The 23,808-nt window shown below is 44.7% G+C and overlaps 1 protein-coding gene and 2 long non-coding RNA genes across 5 annotated transcripts in view; 2 read left to right on the top strand and 1 right to left on the bottom strand.

The window, feature by feature from the left end:
* Positions 1–14,365, bottom strand: part of ADCY9 (adenylate cyclase 9) — a 93,930-nt gene extending 79,565 nt beyond the window's left edge. For 2 of the 3 annotated variants that reach the window (XM_075106034.1, XM_075106035.1), the window contains exon 1: positions 12,456–14,365. In XM_075106034.1, the coding sequence (XP_074962135.1) occupies positions 12,456–14,154 (1,699 nt within the window). In that variant the 5' untranslated portion in view covers positions 14,155–14,365. The remainder of the gene's footprint in view (positions 1–12,455) is intronic. The other variant, XM_075106036.1, reaches the window with a different exon arrangement.
* LOC142062881 (uncharacterized) lies at positions 1,973–6,321 on the top strand. Its single transcript, XR_012662577.1, has 3 exons — positions 1,973–3,811; positions 4,294–4,505; positions 6,069–6,321. It is a non-coding gene; the product is annotated as an uncharacterized LOC142062881 (long non-coding RNA).
* A 2,956-nt stretch (positions 14,366–17,321) lies between the features above and the next one.
* Positions 17,322–23,334, top strand: LOC142062880 (uncharacterized). The gene is made up of 3 exons (XR_012662576.1): positions 17,322–17,396; positions 21,370–21,421; positions 21,860–23,334. It is a non-coding gene; the product is annotated as an uncharacterized LOC142062880 (long non-coding RNA).
* The last annotated feature ends 474 nt before the right edge of the window (positions 23,335–23,808 follow it).

Raw genomic sequence — 23,808 nt, 5'->3', positions numbered from 1 at the left:
ACTCCTGAACAGCAAACAGCCACAACCAAACTGTCTCTATCTCCAAGCAGGGTAAGCAACAAAGCATAATGGTCGTCCCAATGTTTCATCAGGGCTCAGAAACCAGCACCTTCCTCTCGGTAGCCTTTTACATTTAAAAAAAGACCAAAAAGTCATCCTTTATCTCCCTTTTTTCCATCCCCTACATCAGACAAAGCCAGAGGTCATAGGCTCAGTTACCACGAGCACGCAGGTCGTATTCAAATGCACCTCCACTATAGCAGCGACCTTTCCAGATTTCCTGGATTCCAGGTCTTCTGACAAAAGATTTTCCTCTTCCAGAGCTGGCTTCCTGCAAGCAGCGCTGCCAAGCTGGGCAGATCCCATGCCGTACTGAAGCAATCACAGCCAAAGACACACATGCTCTGACAACCTCCTTTAGGTGCGGCTCCCACCTTCTATTATTATCAAAAGGTAGGTTTTATCGTGCTCCCGATTAAATACAGATAGCTAAGCCAAACTTTTATTAAAAAATGCCACCCATTTGATGAACATCTGGTTGTTCATGCCACAAGAATTAAGCACGATTAAACATGATTCAAGCACTTGATTATTCAAAAATTATGGACTGCAGAGAAAATTTGGAGTATTTTTATGTGCATCCTGAGGATGCACATACTTACTGAAATGCTATATATGCGCATATATATGTATGTATAAAAGCAAACAGCAGCTTTATATAATTAAGATTTTTGGACTTATTTGTGGAAAACTATCATCAAATACCAAATTAAAGTATCCGACACAGGTAAGAAAACATGATTTTAGTGAAGACTAGCAGACCTTTTGTTTACTTCTGTATCCACAGCAAATTCCAGTAGCAGCAATGTTTCAAAACCTAAGATGTATATGTTATTTTAACATCCTCAGCAGAAAAATTCAGTTACTGATCATTATGGAGTCCAGAACCTGGGGTGAGGCGTGGGGGGTGTGTGTGTTTCTCTTAAATGGCTTATTTGGATTATGAAACAACTTACAATAAATCTTCTCATCCTCATGTGGTATTTTTAAAAATGCTCTCTGCTTCTAGGTAATGCCACATTGCCAAGCAGCAAGTAAAACATTTAAATATTGTTCATATTGTCTCATTAGTAACTTATACATATGAGAGAGAATCTCTTTCATAAACTCTATCTCAGGCGCACGGTCAGTCCCAAACAGGGAGTCAGACAGAGCAAACCAAGTAAAACCCTTCTGCTTTCCTACATATTGTTATCAAATCACAACCAAGTTTTTAAAAGCTGGAAATAGATAGGAAAGGTTACAAAAGTCTTGGATCAAAGTCTGATTATCTGCTGGTGTAATTTCACTGTGGGCATGTGTGACACTGCAAAGTCTTCATCTTTCTCTGGAAGCCTGGCCATTTCTTCTCTCAGTGCAGTCCAAACAAAGACCTCCTAGAAACAGACAGCTCTTACTAAGCATCACACTAAACACAGGAAATGTGGAGCTCATGTTGTACCCGTTTTCTTTGCAGATAATGCCCTTACAGGAACTATTCCTCATGACATTCTGTCTTTAACACCTGTCCTGTCAGGCCCTGAGCATTTCCAAAAGATTTATCTGTTGTACTTTTGTCCAAGTCAGTCAGAGGCTAAAGACACTTAGTACCTTACAGGATGGACATCACATGTCCATTAAACAAGAGTGTCCTGGTTTCAGCTGAGATAGAGTTAAATTTCTTCGTAGTATCTAGTATGGGGCTATGTTGTGGATTTTTGCTGGAAACAGTGGTGATAATGTAGAGATGTTTTAGTTGTTGCTAAGTAGCGCTTACGCTGGTCAAGGACTTTTTCAGCTCCCTGTGCTCTGCCGGGTACACAAGAAGTTGGGAGGGGGCACAGCCGGGACAGCTGACCCCAACTGACCAACGGGATATTCCATACCGTATGACGTCATGCTGAGCATATAAGGCTGGGGGAAGAAGGAGGAAGGGGGGATGTTTGGAGTAATGGCGTTTGCCTTCCCAAGTAACCGCTACGCATGATGGAGCCCTGCTTTCGTGGAGATGGCTGAACACCTGCCTGCCCATGGGAAGTAGTGAATGAATTCCTTGGTTTGCTTTGCATCCACCCGCAGCTTTTGCTTTACCTATTAAACTGTCTTTATCGCAAACCATGAGTTGCCTCACTTTTACTCTTCCAATTCTCTCCCCCGTCCCACCAAGGGGGAGTGACCGAGCGGCTGAGTGGTGCTTGGTTGCTGACTGGGGCTAAACCACGACAGTCCTTTTAGCACCCAACGTGGGGCACAAAAGGCTTGAGATAATGACAGATTTGACTGGAATGTGCTAGATGGAATTTATAGTTGTTATTGCTATTTAGCTATGAATCGGCAGGCTTCTGTGCTTGCTATGGGGCTCGCCTGACTTACTGTATATACATACACTGTATGCCTTAAAAACTGCGCTCGTTAGTGGTGCTTTTTGCTTTCGCTGCTTGCTGTACTGCTTATCACCTTACCCTGCCGTGCCTGGGAACATTCTGATAAGAGCAATGGCCAGGCGCCTGGGCTGGCAGATGGCCAGGGCCCAGCTGCTGTTTCTGTGCTGCTGTACTGGTCAGGCTGGAACTCCAGTGTGAACTCAAGTCAAAGGGACTGTGACCTGTGGATGAGTCCATGTGGGAGGAGGACACCCCGAAGCATCTGTGGCTGTGTATAAGCCCATGCCAGAGCAGGTATATCTCAAAACATCTGCAGCCTTGGTTATTTCTGTGCCACAGCAGGTACACCTCTGAGGCAATTGTGGCCCAAGGATATATCCATCTTGGAGAAGGTACACCTCAAAGTGTCTGTGGCTGTAGATAAGTCTGTGCTGCAGCAGGTACACCTTGAAGCATCAGTGGCTGTGCATGAGGTCATGCCAGAGCACCTCAAAGTACATGGCCATGGATAAGCCCACAACAGAGCAGGCTTACTTCTGGAGGGACTGCAGCCATGGGCAAGGCCACGTTGGAGCAGGCTTACTTCTGGAGAGACTGCAGCTGTGGGTAAGGCCATGCTGGAGCAGGTATATCTCTGAAAGCATTAAGGCCCATGCAGAAGGCCACGCTGGAACAGGCACACCTCGAAGCGACTGTGGCTCTGGATAAGTCTATGCTGCAGCAGGTGTATCCCTGGAGAGACTGTGGCTCCTGGGTAAGGCTCCACTTGGAGCAGGTACAACCCTAAAGGACTACAGTCTGTGGATAAGTCCAAGCTAGAGCAGGGGCAAGGGGAGGAGTTTGTTACAATGTTAAACCTGATTGGTCTGGTCCAAATGGACCGGGGTGGAGATTGTAATGGAAATACCTTTAAATTGTTGTAGCCTAGGATTTGAGTTACATGTTATGGAAATTACACTATAGCAGAAACCCCTTGTTGCTAGCCAGGCTGGGAGCAAGGGGAGGAGTTCACTGCAATGTTAAAACCTATAACCTGGCCCAAAGGGGACAAGGGTGAAGATTGTAATGGTTCTACCTTTAAATTGTTGTAACCTGTGATTTGAGTTGCATGTTGTAGGAATTACTACAGCAGGAACCACCCAAACCAATGGAGGACAAGCCTTTAAAGAAGCAGTGCAAGTGCAGCAGCGACCCGACCTGAGCTGGCTTTGGTGCCCAGTAACTCCACGCAACACACCACCTCTCCAGTCCTGAGTGACCACAACAAGAGATGGAGCCCAAAGCCATGGACTAAATGATATCTGTGTATTTTATCAAAGGATGGGAAGCAGGGCTGGAGGTTAATGAGGTTGTATTGGATAGTGTGGAACCTGAGCATGATGTAAATGGTATGGAATAAGGCGTGGATACAGGACAAAGAGTTAAACAATGCAATTTGATTCCAAGAACTACTGGGACCAGCTATGCTAAAGCTCCTGCTTACCAGGGAGGCCTTTTGAAAAACAGCATACCTAATGTAATACCCCTTAAAGAAAACAAAAAAATTACCTTCTGTTCTGTATATTAGGCATGTGCATCTACGTCAAACAAAGCTGCACATTTAAAAAATAACAAGATTCCATTTCTGACTCAAATATCCTTGTTTATCTCATGAATGTAAAATATTAAGCATCCAGTATCAGAAGTTTTCCCATGTTTGCTGTAGGCTGAATCAATATTTAACAGCATGTTTGATTTCAATTATAGACTTTTTTTTTTGCTTATTGTGCAGTTAAACACAGTCAACCAAACCACCACCATTTTGGCTCTTAAAACATACGAATAGCTGTTAATATTATTTCAGTCTTTCTCCTCCTCCCTCTCTTTTCAGGAGGAAAAAAAAGGAATTTTTCTAGTAAGGCCCATAAATTAACAAGACCAGAAGAAAAGGAAGTTTTTATAGACTTAGTTATAGACAGCTGGATGTGGATGCTTTTTGTCTCTTTCCGTGTGGCCCTCTGCTCCCTTGCAATGGGAGGACCTCTGGTTTAAGGAATCACATGGCCAGCAGGAACCTTCCAACCCACAATGACATCCACACAAGTGAGTCTGAGTTAACTTCAGCTGACAGCTGAAGGGGGCTGGGGGGGGGGAGGGAGCAAAAGGAAAGCAAGTTGTGGTTTGACTAGTAGATATTCAAGATGTTACACGTATAGCAAAAGACATTTTCCTTTGTCTGCATGTTCCTGCATACATTAAAGCAGCAGACAGAAGGAAAGGTCCATTAGCAAGCTAGTGGACTTCATTCCACTAGCTCCTCTGCCCTGTTCCAATTTTGGAGATTTTATAAGTAATGATATTTTATTACAATAATGTGATTTCTAAATTTATCGAGTCAAGGTGAAGACAACAGCTTTAGAATTGCAACAAGAGGAACAGTAAGTGCTATCAGTGAAATAAACACTCACAATATAATCATTGTTATTTATATGGTTTGCTAAAACTTCCAACATTAAGTTACTGTAACAAATATGAAGCCAAAAGATTTTCAGGCAATTGTAAGGGGCATTTTGAGTATGACGGATGCTAGCTGAAGAAATATACCTAGAATGTTTTGTTCCTTCACAGAGTAATTTCAGAACTGTGAAAAATATCTATCCTTAAAGCCATACATCTAGTAGGCCTATTGCTCTAGGTTAAAACATTTGGGAAACAAAAATGAAAGAAAATATCCATTTGATGAAAACAATTTGGCTTGGAAGGGCAGTACAGATTTCTGGTACAGTCCAACACTGACAAATGCCTAGCAAGATAAGCCTAACCAGCCAAACTGTCCTATTGCCTGAGACAGTCCCAGTGCCACCACACTGTAGCTGTATCACTACAGTACAACGTCCAGTCTGTACTTCTCCAACTGCCACTTTATACTTTCACAAATTATTACTTGGGAGCAAGCAGCTACACTTGCAAAACCTGCATGACTTTGTTTTAAATCAAACTCCAACAATTTCCTACAAACCCATGAAAGAGCCATCACTATATGCAAACTTATATAACGGGACCTGTTAAAATGAGATAATGAGCCTCTACCGACTAGCTGATTTTTTTGCAATGCAACTCCCACAGGTTAAAAATTTAAAGCCTAGGAATTTTTCCTTTTTCCTTTCTTTTCAAAGGACAGAAACGAGATTGAAAGAATCTAAAAATAGCAGAGAACTTTCAAGTGTCAGCTGTAATGGAAAGAGGAATGTCTGTCTCTCCTTACAGAGCCAGGAAGGATGGAGGGTAGCTTGTGATTTAGGATCGAGAGAAACAGCTTACACACAAACTGTAGATGGTAGAAAATAATTTTAATTTACTATTTTAGTAATATTCCAGGACAACCCAGAGCAACTTGAAATCCAATGAAACTGCACTTTGTTTTAAAGTGGCGAATGTAAATTCTTATATACCTTGCCTGCCAGAAGGAATAGTGAAGTACATATTGTGAAATAACTGCAAAAGAGTTTAAAACAACCCATTCAAATCATGCATCCTCCTCATGACAGAAGATGAATAAAAATTACGTGTCTTTGACTTTGTTTTGTCTTTTCCATCAATCTTTTCCCCCCTAAAAGCCACAGTGTCAAGGCTTTTATTTAAAGAAGTTCTCTTGCATTTAAATAGGCCCTCACCTACCTCTGAAGATTTACTGACGTAAAAGGGAAGAAGGAAGACGAGAGCTCGGATTTGATATTCGTAGGGTACCTGTTTATGTTGAAGCCCCTATATTTTAGGTAGACAAAGAAACACAAATGAAGGACTCTGCAGATGACGATCACTGCATGCAGCAGAAGCCATGGCGTCCCTCCAATATTACAGGACCTTGGATTTCAGTGCTTATCTTCCCCATGTTGTAGAATAAATCTCCACTCCTGCCATCCTCGCTTCAACTCTTGTTGGATGCAAATGTCTTAAGGTCTATTGAAAACACTACTACACTCTGCAGTGCTTACACAGGGCTTAAACAGGCAGAGCTGCAACACTTTACAGCCAGACTGTCAGTACTGCCTTGACTTCTTTGTTAGTGTCAGGACACACAACAAATTGAAACCGGAGCCCACGCTGTTAAACGAAGTATATGGTTAGAGTCAGTCTCCATCCTGTACTAAAGCAGAGAATCCTAGGTAGATACTAACTATGCTTATAAATTGTTTTTCACTGTGTGCAGTCAAATTAGCCCTTAAGTATGTTATCAAAACTCAAAGCCTCAAAAGCCAACGTCCAAGTTTCCTTTAAATAACAGAAACAGCTTAAGTCTGACTATTTCTTAATTGAGCTATCTTTCTACTTGGTCTTGCACAAATACAACCAAGAGCAACTCAACAAATCTTCCTCTAAATTTGGAGAAATTGTAACCTTCCTGTAGAGATCACAAAACCTACCTGGCAGTAAAGCTGATTAGTACTAATGGACAAACACATAGGCTTACTTTCAGAAAGAGTTATGTCGTAGCTCGTAAAATATTTGGAAAGCTCAATAATCACTAGGTTTTCATACAAAGTTCCTTCCTTTGTTTTTAGCCATGAAACACATCTTCACCACGTGAAGACTTGACAAGAACCAGGTTGAGCAACTATATTCACTATTTACCTCCTTTTCTTTTTGCTATTACATGGTAAAATTACAGATCATGTCAAAATGTTAAATCAATGTAGAATTTACATCTTCCTGGCAATATGCCTTCATGCAAATTACTTCTAATTTTAATTCTTCATCTGTCACTGAATACCTTCGTTTTTTAAATACAGGAGTGCAGTCAACCTGCGTATGATATTTTATTTTCAGTCTCACACTTGAAAATAAGATTGCAAATCACTACCTCAATAACAACAGTTAATAGGTCAGATTATGTAAAATTGATAAGCTGACTATTCACTAGAATTTTCTACCTCAGTCACTCAGAATTTTGTTTTGTGGGAAGGGGAAATACATACACATGCTTACTCCATTACCACTGGAAAAAAATTTACATTTGTTCTATATATCCGCTGTTGCCTTACTGTTAGATTAGTATCGGAACACATGAAATCCAGAATTAACACGTCTGTCACAAATGAGTTCAAGAAATAAGAAGCCGTTATCTAAAGATTTATGTTTACTGAATGTGATGAAACTAGAGGTTGAATGGGAAGACCTACACAGCAGCTTCGCAAGGCACAAGACAAGCAGTCTAACCTCCTGCACCCACCCCAAAAACACTCACTAGTTAGAGACTAAAGCTACTCCTAGCCAAGCCACAGGGCAAAGCTGAATCTGTGCAGAGCTGTCTGCTGGCACCAGCACGAGCCTTCTAGATTTACACTACGTCCAACAAGCTGGGATCAGAAAGCTAAGGAAAACTTTCATCTTATCTTTCTTCTACATATGAACTTCCAGAAGCACATGACAGCCACAGGTCCTCTAAGCACAGGTCTGGTACAAGACAGAAGATGGGACAGGCAGGGAAGACTTTGTTGCCGTCAGGGTGCAATCATGGTCTTCCCATGATCAGCCACAGAGGGGAGGAAGGGAAGAAAACTTCAATGACTTATCTCTTCATAACCTTACCCGAGACTTTTGTCTTTGAGGAACACCTGCACCGTGTTCCCTGTAACCCCAACCTGAAGCAGCAGCAGAGTGTCAGGTCACCAGGCAGAGCTGTACCCCATGGTCTGTCAAGGGAAGAGCATCCCATTGGTCACAGCCTGGCACCATGTAAAGAGCTAGGCTATTTCTGGAGAAATAGCAGCCTTACCTTATACTAAAATGTTTCAATATTGAGCAAAATGGTGACTTTTATAACAGATTTGCTTTATTAAAAAATGTTTAACAGTAAAGCCAATACTAAAAGAAACAGAGAACAGTGAAAGACTATTCAGTAAGCTGCAGATCTTTGAGCTGCTTTATCAGAAGTGGCCACCAGTTGCCACAGGACTTGGTTTGGTTAGCCAGGTGACAGACTACACAAGATCCACTTATGTTTTTTTATCCACAATGAAGCAAACAATAAAATCAGAGAGAAAAGCATGTCTGTATCTTCCAGGGCTTCTAACTGAAACTCAGCAATAAAGCCATTCCTTGAGGCAAACAGAACAAGGAGGTGTCTTGCTGCAGAAAGTTTGGGAATTATTTCAATGGGAACTTCAATAACAGTGACTCTTCTTAAAGTATCAGCATAAAGACAAATGCCCCAAATGAAATCATGGCTCTGCTGCACTATGCTTTGTAAACAGAGAACGCATTCTTGCCCAACATGCTTACATATTTTGAACACTCAAAAAAAGATGCTGGTGACCCTGGTATTTCTGGAAGAGTTGCTGGCTGGCTGGCAAATAGCAATATTGTGACCTCCTAAGTAACAAGAAAGAGAAATGCAAACAACCAAGAAGAACAGAGCAAAACAAAAATATTTCCATAAGCAGAACTTTTTATATCCTGAGGTCTCCAGAGTTCAGAAGGGACACATTGACAAGTATTATGTGACTCTTGGTATCTCATGGTCTTCAATAAATGTATTTGCTAGGAAGCTCAGCAAGAAAACAGAAAAAGTGAATTGTCTCAAATCCTGTGGACCTCAAAAAAATCACCACAATATTGCTCTCCTACACTCCCCTCACATCCGAGGGGGTCAGGTGCTGTGAAAACAGATGGCCTAAGCAATCTTAAAACAAAGAGTGGTCAGAAACTGGGAAAAACATTGTAAGGTCATCAATGGCTTGCTCTCTTTGGTTTGGTTTAGGCACTATCTACTTAATTCAGAAGTCAGAAATAGCAGGGAACTACCAGGGCCCCACTTCTTGCAATAAGGAGCCAAGGAAGCAAAGGAAGAAGAAAAAGGTATTTCTGTCCTAAGATTTCAGTGAACCACAAAAGAGCACAGGGAAAGAAAAATTCAGTTTTGCCTCATCTATGCCAAAAAACAAGGAGCACAGCACTAGGACAACTCATGGTACATCTGCACTAGTATTTCAAACGGAAAGGGGAGCACAGTTTTGAAGCAGATGGCCCAATTCACTCCTATGTTCCCTGATTTGGTGCACACCTTAAGCTGCACCTGGATCCCTTCTGGGTGAACCAAGCCAAGAGACTTGCTCCAGGAGCACCCCAAAGTCCTGATTGTGCATAACATGGGAACCAAGTCCTTGGCACCTCCCATTTTGCTCTATAAAAAGTTTACTTGATCATGTTGACTTAGCCTCCAGAAGATAGCTATGACTTCTGCAGCAACTCCTACAATTAAGAGATAATACACTAGACATACAACACAAAAAAAAGGATATCATTAAGATACCAAAGGTTGAAAGGAAGCTGAGAAATGAAGTACCAGTAGGGAAACAAAGCTTATGTCTGTTATCTCCACAGCATTTTCCTACTTGAAAAGAGTATGATGTATCACATAATTAAATAACCACAACAAAATTCCTATCAACAAATTTGGGGGGAAAATAGTAAAGCAAAGCTTCCTAACAGCACCTCCGTTACAAAGCAGAGCAGGTGCTTGGCAGGGGACAGTTAATTAAGAGGTGAAATCTGTTTACTCCGTTAAATCTCAAAGCTGTTCCTTAACAAAACGCTCCCCTGTAGCAGGTTCTAGACACCAGCCTGTGGCACTGCTGTTAGAATGCTTTTATCATTGCCTTCCCCCCGCCCCCCCCGCCCCAATGCCATTTACCTATCAGCCAAGTAATCTGACTGCAGAACAAAGTACTCACGAAACAGGAAAACACGGGCAGCTCTGCGGCACCCAACATGTGCCCCTGAGGGTCCAGGAACAGGAGGGAAAGGGACTATGCGTGCCATAGACCTGCAGATAAAGGTCATCACGGCATAGGTCTGCTTGGTTTAGAAGTACACACAGACTCTGATTTCGATAACTATATGAGACATTGATAAGAAATGGAAGCTAATTAAAGTTCCACAACAAAATACAGAAGGGAAAGGGAAAAACACCCTGACTCATATTCCTCCTTAAAGCAATTCTTACCACATGATGTTCCAGCTGATTTCACAGCTAGGTTTCAGGGTAGGCAGAGACCATCAAAACGTCAGTCCACAAAGCATACTTCATCTTATCTAGATTGCACCTCAGTTTGTTCATCTGTAGAGTCCTGGCCAAAGCAGGACCTGTGAAAGGCATTCAAAGCTGCAAAAATCTGAACCACTGGACTGACAACATGCAGCAGCCTATCCCTCTCGCAATAAATGAAACCAAGGACAGAACAGAAGTCTGAGAAAGACCATGAAAACCACTCCTGGCATGGGGTATAACTGCTCTACACAGTGCTCTTGTGATCTCCTAGAACATATAAACAAATAAATAAAAATATTTAAGAGCAGTACCATCAGTCTCCACAAGTAAGTTCATGTCATTCAGTGATTAATGGTACTGAGTACAGTTATAAATTTAGCAAATACTTAAGGTTTCATCTGTTGCTACAACACAGCCTTCATGCTGCATGAGGCTGTAAAGGTAGATGGAGGAGGAAATATCACAGGGCTGTCTCTCTACAACCTGTGCCATTTCTTTTCACCAGAACAGCAAGATTCAGCTAAGAGTAATGGAGAGATGATGTCTGATCCTTTTTTCTTGAAGGCATACTTCCACCGAAATACATCAGTGTCAACAGTTATTAAAGAAATTAACTGAATTTGTATTTTTAGAAGCTAAACAGAAAGCCAAAGCCTAGGGACACGCATCTGCTCCAGTTCTATGGCTTCCAGCCACCAATGTCACCGTCGATATTTTTCCTCCCCGTAAGCCTCTCATTTCAGCCCTGTTGCCATATGCATGCGGACAGCCAGCTCACCAAAAATAAGTATTTGTGTCACGTCAAAGCAAGCACCTGCCGCAGGCAAGTGGCCTGCCATTCCCTCTTCCACCCCTGTTTTGCAATACTCTCCCCCCCATCCCCGTCCTTACTCACTGACCTTTCTACAACCATCCTGGCCTCGTTTTGTATTTGTTGCAACAAATATCTCCTTCCTCCATCACAATGCTGTCCTATGACTCCTTTGGTTTCTTCCACTCTATTTTCCATGCTTACTTTATAAAACTGGGTACACTTATCAACAGAACAAATAAACTCACATAGCATAAAAGGGTTTGCAACATATTCTGCTCCCATTTTTATTCGTCTGCTCCCCACCTTGGACTACAAGCACTGCAGACAACCATACCTCTGCGAGACAAAGGCACAGCAGTAGAGACAGCTTTTACTAAAGAGACAATTAAACCCTCAGCACGTACCATCCTCCTGCACGCACTTCTAAGTGCTGCCAGAAAGCAGTCAAGGGTTTAATTTCAAAATTAGCACTCTTGTAAAAAAAAATGAAAATCGGACCCTTACACATGCCATACGGGGAACCGAAAGATCACTCATTTTCTTTTCCAAAAGGCAAATTTGCAGTTTCATCCCAAATCCTTAGAGCTGCAGAAACGAGAGCATCTGCCAGCTCACTGAACCACCTGAGTAACTTTTTCCAGCCCCACTTCGAACTGTAACAACTTGCTATACCAAACTGCCAAATCTACAGTGCTCATTTCTTTCTGTGAATCCAGCTGTCATTTTTCCCAAATGCCTTCGCAGTCCCAACTCTCCCAATGCCAAAAGAAACTTTTCACAGATATACATAATTCTGCAAAACACATATGCTCTATGTATGGCACATGAAGTCAATTAACAAGTTTACTTACTGAATTAAAGGATGACACACAACAGTAAACCAAAAACCTCTTGCAGACAGCAAACACATTAACCTTCTCCTCCCTATGATGCGATACTCTCACAAGAAGCGCGAGGGAGTTTTGAAGCCTAAGTACATTTTGAGTACCCCAGATCTTTTGCACTTATCTCCATGGCATCTTTTATTCCATAATTCCCATGGTGTTTCTGAGCACCAGGACACGGAGTTAAATGCAAAATGCGTTCAATTTGCAAGTCAGCAAGCAAAAAACATGCACTAGGGAAAATATATTTCCTCATGAAAGAAAAGAAAAAGAAACAAGACTGAGCACAAAATAAAAGCACTTACCTTTTAACTGGTCAGCTACCACGCTCTGACCGACTCGCTCCATCACCTTTCCATCCTCCATTTCGTAACGATCATCTAAATATTTTGCAGTAGCTTCCGAAATATGGACTTTTCCAGCCACCCCAAGCTGCTCCATCAGATTGGCCAAATTGACATCATTGGACCACACATCGAACTTGAACCTCCTCATTCCCAAAATGCCGCACAGGACTGTCCCAGTATGAACACCAACTCTCATGTTCACCATTTCTTTTTTCTCTTGGCAAAACTGCTCAATGGCTTTAATCATACCTAAGCCCATCTCGATGCAGCAGTAAGCGTGATCTGCCCGGGGCTCTGGGCAGCCAGCTACACAGTAGTAACAGTCTCCCAAAGTGCTTATCTTCTCACATTTAGTGTCCTCGCACAGACGGTCGAAACGTCCAAAGAGGTCGTTCAGGAGTCCCACCAGAGCATGGGCAGATTTATTGGCACTCATTTTTGTGAAGCCAACAATATCTGCGAACAAAATGCTCACTTGCTCTATCTGCTGCATTTTAAAAGGACGGAATATTATGGGAGTTTTCTGTATGGAGGGCTTCTTCTTCTTGTTTTTGGGGCTTGAGGTGGAATGACGTTTGACGGAGTTTTCACTTTCATCATCCCCCTGCTTCATTAAGTCATCGGCTATTATTCTTGGCATAACAGAATGAATCATCCTCTCTTTCAGGGCTTTTTCCACTTCCAAGTCTTTTCCATGCATGATGGATTGCCCCACTTTCAGGAACGTGCTTCTCGATCTGACTTCGGACATGATAAATAAATGAACACCAATGGCGTGGATGCAGATGTGCAGGAAGGCTTTACTCAACAGCTCCCAGTAAACCGCACCGGCTCCAAGGGGTGTAAAACAGTTCACATCGCGGAAGTGATAACCGAAGGTCTCAAAGAGGACCGAATACGACAGTCCCAGAAACAAGCTTAAGTACAAGGGTAAGTGCATCACCGTGTAAAGCAACAAGAGCACTTCGATACACATAGAAAAACTGCCCACTTGAGAAAGGCAAGTGTCTGTGGGATCTGCCGGGGGAGTCTGATTGGACATGTCACCACTTCCTGAGAGAGGTTTCAGAGCCTGGAACTGCGGAGCGAGAGTCAAAGCAAAAACCAGGAGGGTGAGTATCAGTGAAGTCCGTACGTAATGGCGGGCGTAAGCCTCAGTGAAAGTGAACACAAAAAACACTACACATACCAAGAGGAAGCACAGAGCCGGCACCATGAAAACAATCTGTTTCTCTCTCATGTGTATGCTGAAGTAGATGCCCCAGAGAAGGCAGGCCACGCCGATGTAGAAGAGGGCATAGCGAAACCTGCGCTGGGTCTGCGGGAAACATCTCTCCATGCAAGCCTCCTCCAGGTTGTTGGAGTCGAACTTGGGATTCCACCACTTGGAAGAGGCCCTCTCGAAGAGCTGTGGCAGCTTCTTCTGCCGGCGGAGGCCGGGGCCACTGCTACCACCTCCACCGGCTCGGCGGGTGCCCCCCGACTCCCCCGAGCTGCAGCTGGAGGAGATGCTGTACTTGCAGTGCTTGGAAGAGGAGCAGCCCTGGTGCTGCTTGGCGTTGATTTTCACCGTCACGCTGTTGCTGTCCCCGCTGGAGTCGCAGCTCACCTCGGTGCTGTGGTGATGCAGCAGCTGCTGGTGCGGTGGGGAAGCCATGTTGTCAATTCCTTCTCAAGAACCCGCTCAGGAGTTAGGTCTCTCGGGCTGGGGATGCCACCGGGCTCCTGGGAAAGTCGCTTCTAGTCTCCTCCCGCCGCCGCCGCCTCCTGGGCGGAGGGGTGGCCGGGCAGCGCCGAGGGGCTCCGCCGCTCGCCGGGCTCGGCACACAGGGCGCTGGGGCGCGGGCAGCCCCGCATATTCCCCTCGCCTCGCCCGCCTTCGCCGGCCGAGCAGGGCCGGGGCTGCCGCCCGCCGCTGGCCCCGCTCCCGCAGCCGGACCGAGGCGCGGGGCGGGCGGCCGCTCGCTCAGTCCCGCGGGGGGGACGCCGGGCCCCCGCCGGGAGGGGACCGCTCCTCCATGTCGGCAGCAGCTGGCGGCGGCTTCCTCCCCGCGCCCGCCGGGCAGCGCTCCCCTCAGGGCCGCCGCCAAGGGGCCGGCTCCCGCCGCGCCGCACCGCCTCCCTCCCTCCCTCGCCCGCCCAGCCGGGACGGCACCGGCGGCCCTCCGCGCCACTCCCCGCCGCCAACGGGGCCTTGGGCCCTCGGCCGCCCCGCGCTCTCCCGGCGCCGCGGGCAGCGCCCGGGCGAGAGACAGCGAGTGCCCCTGGAGCGCCCCTCAGCACGGCTGCCGCCGCCGCCACCTCCTCCCGCTGCTGCTGCTGCCGCTGCTGGGCTGCCGCGGGGCCCGGCGGGGCTGGTCCCGTCACCCCTCCCGGCGGGGTGGTGCCGCGCCGCCGCGGGGAGCTCCGTGCCCTGGCGGGGGCCGGCCGGCCCGCCTGCGCGCCCGCCCGCCTGCGCGCCGCCCTGCCAGGGGAGGGAGGGGAGGGCGGAGAGGGAGGGGAGCGGCGGGGCCGCGCTCAGGCGCGGGCGGCCGCCGCCGCCATCATCTTCCTCACCGGAGGGAGACGGGGGGTGGGGGGGGAGGGCTGCGGGCTAATGGGGCGCAGCGCCGCGGCGGGATCGCGCACCCCGCCCGCCCCCCCCCCCCCCGCGCTAAGGGGCGGGGGCGCGAGTGCGCCCCGTCTCCTCAGGGGCGGCTGTGGGGGTGGTTTGTTTCTCCCCGAGGCAGCGGCGGCCCCTCGCCGGCAGCGGGCGGGGCGGGACGGGGCGGGCGCAGGTCAGCCGCTGGCTCCCTCAGGGTCCCCTCATGTCCCCCTCAGCCCCGCGCCCGACCTCTCGCCGTGCGCCGCCCCCGTGGCCGCCCTGCCCTGCCCGGGGGCGACGGTCGCCTCCCTCAGGGCCGCGGTTACTCCCGGGTCGGGGAAGCGCCGCCGTTGGCATCGCTGGCATTTGCCATGCGCGAGGAACGTGCGGCTCAGCGAACGCTCCAGCCGCTCCGCATCCCTCCCCGCAGCCTGCTGGAAACTTGCTGGCTTATTTTTCTCCTCTCCTCTTTCTTCCCCTGTTTATACCCGACGCTATCTCGCCCGCACCGCTCCATCCCGTGCATTATCTGTTCCTCCCAGGCGGCCCGTATCTTTCCCTCCTTCGCAGGCTTTCTCCCAGCACTTGCTTCAGCCTCTTCCCCTTCTCTTCCCAGCTCTCCATCCCTCACCCTTGCTCACAGGTGATGTTTCCAAACGCTCGGCCACACAGTTACTGGAACTGAAACCTGTGATTCTTTCCATTGCCTTTGTAATTATATTACTTACTGGGCAGGAACCATGCTGTGAAATGTGTTTTTATTATGATTTTGAAGAATTATTTATTTCCTGACATACTCAAATACCAAAATAATCTATAACAAAAAAGTCCAATAAATAGCAATAATGGTTTTGGTTTTGCTATGACATAGCTGTCTCTCAAATTCCAACTAATGGCTCAGCCGATCAATGTTTTATAGCGAGTGCTGCTTACCGTGCCGCTCTGACATAAACATTGCTGGGAAGAAAGAAATCCCTCAGCTAACGGCAGAAAGGAGGGACAGCCTCCCAGGCTTGGCTATTAATTGATAAATTGATTGAGACTTCTTTGCAACCTTTTTATTGATTCATCTAAATGTACTTTAAGTTACATTTGAACTTCATAAAGGATGATGAATTTATTTAATCTGGAGGATTAAATAAATTCAACAGCTTCCAAGGATTCAAAGGTACTGTAGAAATTTGGTGGAAAAAGGAAACAAGTTTTAGGCAAAGAATTTAAGGTAAAACTACCTAAGTTTCTTAACTTTGTGATATAAACCTGTAAGATTGATGTGGTTGCAGAGAGTGGATGATTTGAAATTGGAGATATAAGAACTACTGAAATTCCAGCATGAATTTTTTTAGCCTTGCCTTATGATAGTGTTGGGTTTTTATTATTGCTTGTGACATCCTTACACAACTGCCAGTCTGGATCAGCTGCATTTCCTTAACGCCCCCTCTAAAAGGCTAGAGACTACAAAGAGCTAAAATACAGGGCGGGGGGAAATAGGAAATATTTTAAGCTCATATTATTTTTGAGTAAATCAGGATGTCATTGAAAAGAATACCAGGCTACGTTTTCCTCCAGTTGAAGATGGGAGTTTTCCTTCTGGTATCAACAAGGTCATGATTTTCATTCAATGCCTTTGATCCAGGGCGATTAAGAGTACATGGGCAGTGAATAAGCAAAACATGGTTTGCCGAGAGTGCAGTAAAAGTTGAGGCCCTTCAAATTGGTTAGTTATTACTGAAACCTGCTTGGGTAGGATTTAATTTTCAAGAGTATCTAAAATGAAGGTACAGGAATGTACCTTTGTTCAAAATAAAACTCTTGGGTTTGTGTGTGTGCAGCAGTGAGTGCGTGCCCAGGAAAGGGGTGCTCCAGGTACATGTGTGCTGCACAGAGAGACTTCACGTGCACAGGTGCACTCACGCAGTCAGAAGAGAGAGGCCGTTCGTATGTATTGTCCCTGTGTGCACGCAGAAGAGACCAACCCTTCAGGCGCGGAGGTACGTGTGTGCAGGAGACAGAGGACAAGCAGAAGCAAAGCTCAGACTGAGAAGCTGGGGAAGTGTGTCTTGTTGCCCACGTGTACAATAAAGCAGGACTTTGTGCGTTCTTAGAATAAACAGGATCACATCAAAGATACTGGCTAGATCACAAGTTTTAACCGAGTGACCCACATGATCCCAGATTTTTTCTGGCTGCTAGTCAGAGACTGCTTTTGATCTCTGCTAATGAAGTAGTCTCCTCTTTCCCAGCTTTCCATATTGGTTCAAAGGGCAGTGAAGTGGGACTGAAGAAGACATCTGACTCATCAAAACCCTCCTTCGGTAAGCTTCAGATCAGGATTTCAAGATTGTTCAGAATCCTTTCTCCCCCAAGGAAGCTCCCACTAGGTTTGTTACGTGTAGACTCCCATCCTGCTCTTTCTTTTGGTCGTTGGGTGAAAGAGTCACCCAACACTCACTGGCCCAGCCGTTCCCCAGCTTCCTCTGTCATTATCAAGTTCTGTGGAAACATACACCACACACACGGTGGGGAGTTATCTTGTATTGACTTTTGTTAGCTCGGTTCTGGCTGGGAAAAACCTAGTGCTGCCTCCCGAAAGACTGAATTTTTCTAATAGGGTGTTAATGTCACTGACGCTATTCTTTCACTTTGCTTTTATCATGAGGATTTTTCTCCGTTGAATTCAAGAAGCAGATTAAATACATGTAAGCAGAAATCAAGAAATGCCAGTGATGCTTGTAGTTATTTCAAGCTTGTGTAAAATTTGTCATAGAGGACAGGAAGTGGTTTGAAGTTTTATCTCTTATCCCGCCCCCCCCCCCCCCCCCCCCACCTTCTGATTTGTTTTTGTCCAGGAGGAGTTTAACCCTATGGAATATAATACGGTCAGCATGCTCCTCTACGGCAGCCTCTGCATGGGTAATGTTTGTAGCATCCTTTAAGGAAGATGCTTCCTTTGGGTCACTTTCTTAGCAGCCACAGTTAGCGCGCCTTGGGAAAGCTGGGAGCTACCATGCAGTATTGGTTTTGAGTCCCAGGTTTGGTTAGTGTCTGGTCGTTCTGGGTTGTGCCGTTTTCCTGTGGAGAACTCTGACTGCTCTTCCAAAATACTCTGTGGCTGGTTTCTATTCTCAAAGACCAAGTTAGAGGAAATACTTTACAGTACAATAGCTGGGCAAATGTGTATCCTACTTGCACACTTCTTTTGCCTTCATGCCACTAAATATACATATTTAGTCTACGGAACTGAATTTATTTCCCTTCTCAGAGGCACAGCTTTGTCAGCGCTAATGATTGGCTTTTGTTTCATGCTCATAATATTGTACTTCACTGCTTATCTGCTGGAGCTGCGCGAAACTATTTAGGGGGGTTCTGAAATTTGACAACCCACATGATGCTTTTTTAGACTTCACAAACCGCCTTCAGGAGGCAGAAGAATATGACATGGGAACAGCTGGCTAGAACAACAGCGTATATTAATGCCATATAGTTGGTGCAGTCGGGGAGGAGGAATGCTATTTAGAAGTTCGTGGCTTTTATTGTATGCTGTCAAAGCAAAACGTACAGCCTGAAAGAAAAGGCGGCATGGATGCCATGGGTGGAGGCTATTCATCCTGTCTGGCCCTGGAAACAGCATAAATATTGGAAGAAAATGTTAAAACCTGTTTAGTCCATCCAGAGACAGAAAGGTTCGAGGGAGACAGCTCAGGTGCCCCATTACCTACTTTCTTACCTTAATAAATAGCAGGATCTCGCTTTCTGACAAACTTCTGCATCTGCATCCTTGCTGACGTGCCAGCATTCATTATGAGCTTTTTTTTGAATCCTGGTAACCTCTAGGTGAAAGAACTCACGTTAGGATTTTAAAAAGAAACTTTCCTAACTTCTGTTCATAGACTAACAGGTAAACATTAGAAAATATTTTGGAGGAATGTTACCTCCATGGTTTTTAAAATTAGAAAAGTAACAGGATGCTTATTTCACTTGTCTGTAACAGAAAAGCACAAGGCTTTTACCTTTGACATCTTTTCTATATGAAGCCAGGGAAGCTGAGTAAGTGGTGCATTCTTCTCACTTCCTCAGGGCAGGCAGGTTGGTTTTGTGTTCTGTGTTTTCATCATTCTGAAATTGCAGTTCAAAATATTATATTACTGGCATGATTTTATATCCCAGGTGAGATGCACCAATAAGTGATTAAGCGGTAGAAGATCTTTTAATGTGACTTGAACCTCAAGAGGGAGGATAAAACCTGGTCCGGATGAGCAGGAATCACTGGCTTCTGTAGGACCAGGATTTTACTTGCAGGCTTTATGGCTGTCTCATCCAAGTGGCCTTCTATGCTGAAAGAAATGCAGACTATACCACTTATTTGGCAAAATGTCTGCCACCAGGAGGTGACTTCACTTGAATATACATTTCTGTAAGATGAAGACAAACTTAAAATTTACTGTTCCTTCCATTCATAACCAGAAGTTCTCCAGGCTTGCCAAGCTGCTGAATCAGCTTGGGTACCTCAGCCTTGAGTCAGCAAAGCCTGAAATAGAAACTTGCTCTGTTTCTGTAGAAAGGAAGTACCAGTCTTGTCTGCAAATACAGCCACATCTAATGTGCTTTTGTCACTGCGAACACTTGGTGGAGGAACTTGTGTGACACACTGCTTTCTTTTTTTTTAAAGAAGTGGGGCGGGAAGGCATTTTCTTAATTGAAGTAGGAGTGTTATGCTTGCTATGAATGGGACTGTCAGGGTGGAAGCACCAAGGAATAAATATCAGGAGGACTGTACAAGTGGCAGTCATCGATGTCACCTAGACTAGCCCAGCATGAAGCTCCCACTCCACCTGCTTGCAGCTTCTCAGAATGTTCAAATTAGGGAGACAAAAGGGACAGGCTGCAACCAGGCTAAAGCAAAGTCTTAAGCCATCAAGAAATGATGACAAGAAGGCAGGGTAGAAGCTATAAAACTGACTAGAGATCAGCTACAGTGGTGCATATCCAGGAGTCCCAAAGTAGAGTTGAGTCACTCTTGCTGCTGTGCCATAACTCTGCTTCGTAGCAGAGCATAAAACAGTAAAAAACAGTGAAAATGACAGTTGCAGTCTACTAGTGGGAAGTGACACTGTAAAGTCATCAGCAGGACTTCCATGAATAGGTGGAAGGCAGGGAAAAGGCATGTAAAAATAGTCCTGATGAGATATAAATGAGTTTCTGTGGCTCCAAGTCAGGCCAAGAAGTAGAAAAATAATCAGTGTTAATTCACCCTTTCTCCACTTCTCAAGTTGCTCGGCTTCGTGTCTTGCAGGTGTAGCGTCAGGAAGTTTTAGCATACTACAAAAGGCCACCCAGTAAAAATAAAGTTTCAGGAGGCTGTCAGGCAGACGCTTGTTGTGTGCCACCTTCCCATGAACGCTCCTGGTTTTCCCTTCAGGCATGCTGCAGGCCAGTCTTGCGTTCTTCCTGGTGCCAGCAAATGACTGCCGCTGGTGCTTCCGTTAAGTCTTCTGAACTGGCTTTACCTTCCATAAAGAGCTGGCAATCCTAATGGGCAAACAAAAAAAACAGTAACCCGTCTCGAACCCTGAGCAGATGAGAGATGCAACCATTACTGGGCCGAGGGGAAAAAAACCCTTCAACTTAGGGAAGTCCTGATGTGTTTTTCTTCCTCTGGAAGCTTTTCATCTGTCTTTAGATGTCCACGTGTGGTTTTCCTGTGCAGTGATGCGACCTGCTCCCCTCTAGCCGCGAAGATCTTGTATGTGCTCCTCTACCTGTATAACATCACAACTTCTCACAAAATATGGTTTATGAAGCCAGCGCTACAGAGAAACAGAAAGTAAAACCTTTCTTTTCGCACAGCTCACTTAACTTCGACAACCTGTCTCCATAGCACAGGTTCTGTGTGAAGATCTTTATGGATAGGGGAGGTCTCTTTTTATGGGAGCAGCAAAAGGACCCTCAGAACTAAACTATTCTAAACTAGTGTGACTATTCAGAGCTAAACAGGTCTAAACTATTGATACAACCTTGCAGGCAAGTTTACTCGTAGGGTGACGCTGCAGGATCTTCCTGCAGTGCTAGGGAGAAAACAGTAGAGGTTTGGGGAAATTGTCATTTCTGCAACAGGTGCAAACGTTGCAACACACAATTTTACCATTTTCTGATTTTTGCAACAGTGCAGCTGCAAGTTGCAACACATTTTATATTTAGCATTTGGATTATTCAACCAAAAAGAGGTGGGGATGAGAATTTACCAGCACAATTACAGGCTTATGCAATCATCTTGTGCACACGGCACAGGTTTGGAAGAAAGACCTGCTGTAAATCCACAGAAAATCCTGGCTGCAGGATGGTAAGTGCCGCAAGGAATTACACAATGGAAAACTTAGCGAAACATTTGCTTTGCATGTACCAAGCCCTTTTTGAATTCAGGTTTTTGGGGAGAATAGAATTGCTGTGGCATTTTTGTGACTTGATCCCGTGTCTCGGTTGATCTGCAATAGAAAGGTGACCCTGAGCGGCACTGAGCTGGGAATGGATGTGGTGAGAGCCATCGCTGTCTGAGCTGAGCGTTCGCTGTGGGAGCAACAGAGCGTTCCTAACCACATCCAGGAATAGATTAACTTTCTCTTTCCCTGGCTCAGGCTGTCACGGTGTATTTTAACTACAAATCTGTTATTCTCTACTGTGGGTGCCAAAATAATTTAAAAAAAAAAAAAAGAAAACCAAAAAAACCCCAACCAAACTCAGTAATATTGGATTTTTTGTGACTTTCTCTTTTTTTGCCCAGAAAGGAGAGATGAGGACGTTCTTCTCAGCTGTACCCAAGATGTCACCTGCGTGGCTGCTGTCTAGGAATATAGATGACCTTCGCTACTCTGGCCAGAGTGGGTATATCTCAGCGATTTAGCAAAGACATGACAAGCGTGAAGTGGAAGGCGTTGAGAAAGCATTATATCAATTTTCAGTTTGTCTTGAAGATGGTTTCTACACACTTGTGTTCTATAACCTTGGAAAGAGTACCCTTGTCCCATCTTCAGACATGGGAACTAGCCGTTATTTCAATTTATTGCTGTGGTAGTAGGATTAAGCTTTTGATGAAACCAGAAATTATACCTCTGCTGTGTTAGTGCAGTGACTGAAATTGGTTGGGCCAGCACGGTGCACTGATTCAACTGCTAGGTGATATCTTTTGCATTTGAATTGTTTAAAACCTGGCTTCATTCTGAGCCAATTGCTGCTGCACCTCACACTTTATAACTTAAAGGTATTATTTACACTGCCTCAAGACAAGACTACAGTAAAAGATTATTGTTGGGGCTTCAGACTCAAGTACTTAAGAATTACCAAAAGGCGACGTTAATTTTAGCATTTTGACACTCTCAGATAATATCCATGGGGTGCTTGACACTCTCTGAATATTAAGGACTTTTGCTGGCCTCTCAATGGACCAGGAATGCAGAAAGAGCAGTGCACACCTTCCAAACAAGCATGTTTAAAACGAAGTGCGAATCTATGTTTCTGTGACATGCCCAGTTGTTTCCAGGGAATAAGATGGGAAGAAAACATTGTTGAAAAGTGAAAAAACGCAGAACACGTTGGCAGAGATAGGATGAACATGTAAAGTTTTGCGGCTGAGGTCTTGTTTGAAATACGTGTTAGGCTGAAAAATTAACGCCCCGTTTGTAGGAGCAAAGGATGCTCCCAGTGCCTACAGATGCTGCTTTATTTAGCAAAAGCAGCCAAATCTACCAGACTGTGGTGTTGGAGGACTTTTATGTAGAGCAAATAGTAAGTGTCTTTAATTACCTTTATTTACCCAATTGGTGTCAACGTTGAACTCTCTCAGTTAAAAGGGCAGAATGTCCTTCATGGAAAATGTGATTTTTGAAGTCTGACAACTTAAATACAACAGGAAGGTTTTTGCTAAGGCTGCCTGGGGAGAAAAATCACCTTTCGCTCAACAGAACAGGAAGAAATTCAAGCTCTCAGTCAAAGTTTTTCAAGAAACTAATGAAAATGGAGGATTATAGTTTAAACTGTTTTGCAATCGTTGGCCTCAATCCTGCAGATGCTTTTTACACGCGCTTAACATTATATACGTGGTTAGTTTTGCTGACCTGCATGGGATTATTTACACATGTAGATGTAAGTACATGCCTGAGTGTTTACAGAATGGAGTTTAAACTATAGCATTTGTTGCCGTAAGAAGCGACATTATGTCAAGATCCCCATAATTGGCTCACTGAGATTCTTTATGTTAGTAAAAAAAAAAAGAAAAAAGCTGAGAAATTCAGGAATTAAGATTCCTGAGGCAGTCTCAGATCTGCTCCCTCATGTGAATAGGATCTTTTGTTGTGCTGGATCACGGCATTGAGCCACAAAACTTATTTAGCAGCTATTAAAAAAACAAAAACCACCACCCTTATATAGTTTGAATCTTCTGCTCATAGGAAGATATTGTCTGCATTTCTTTCCTCTCTCTAATGTACATCAAAGCTAAAAAAGGTTTGTTTGACCGCTAGCTGAGACTGAAAGGTTTCCTCTCATCAATGGGAAGCACATAACTGAAAAAAAAAAATTACTTTTAAAAATTATTTTTAAATTTTTTTAAATTCTTTTTTTTAATATCATGGGAGTATATTCTACCTGTCATGAAGTGACTTGCTGAAACCCTTTAAAACAAGAATAAATTACCTCTGCAGACTGTAGTTCTGCTGTTCATTGGCTTGTTCCTGT

This window comes from Phalacrocorax aristotelis, chromosome 10 (genome assembly GCF_949628215.1).
Source record: "Phalacrocorax aristotelis chromosome 10, bGulAri2.1, whole genome shotgun sequence".
NCBI lineage: Eukaryota > Metazoa > Chordata > Aves > Suliformes > Phalacrocoracidae > Phalacrocorax > Phalacrocorax aristotelis.
Note: the sequence above shows the minus strand (reverse complement) of the source record. Positions and strands in the feature narration are given on the sequence as shown.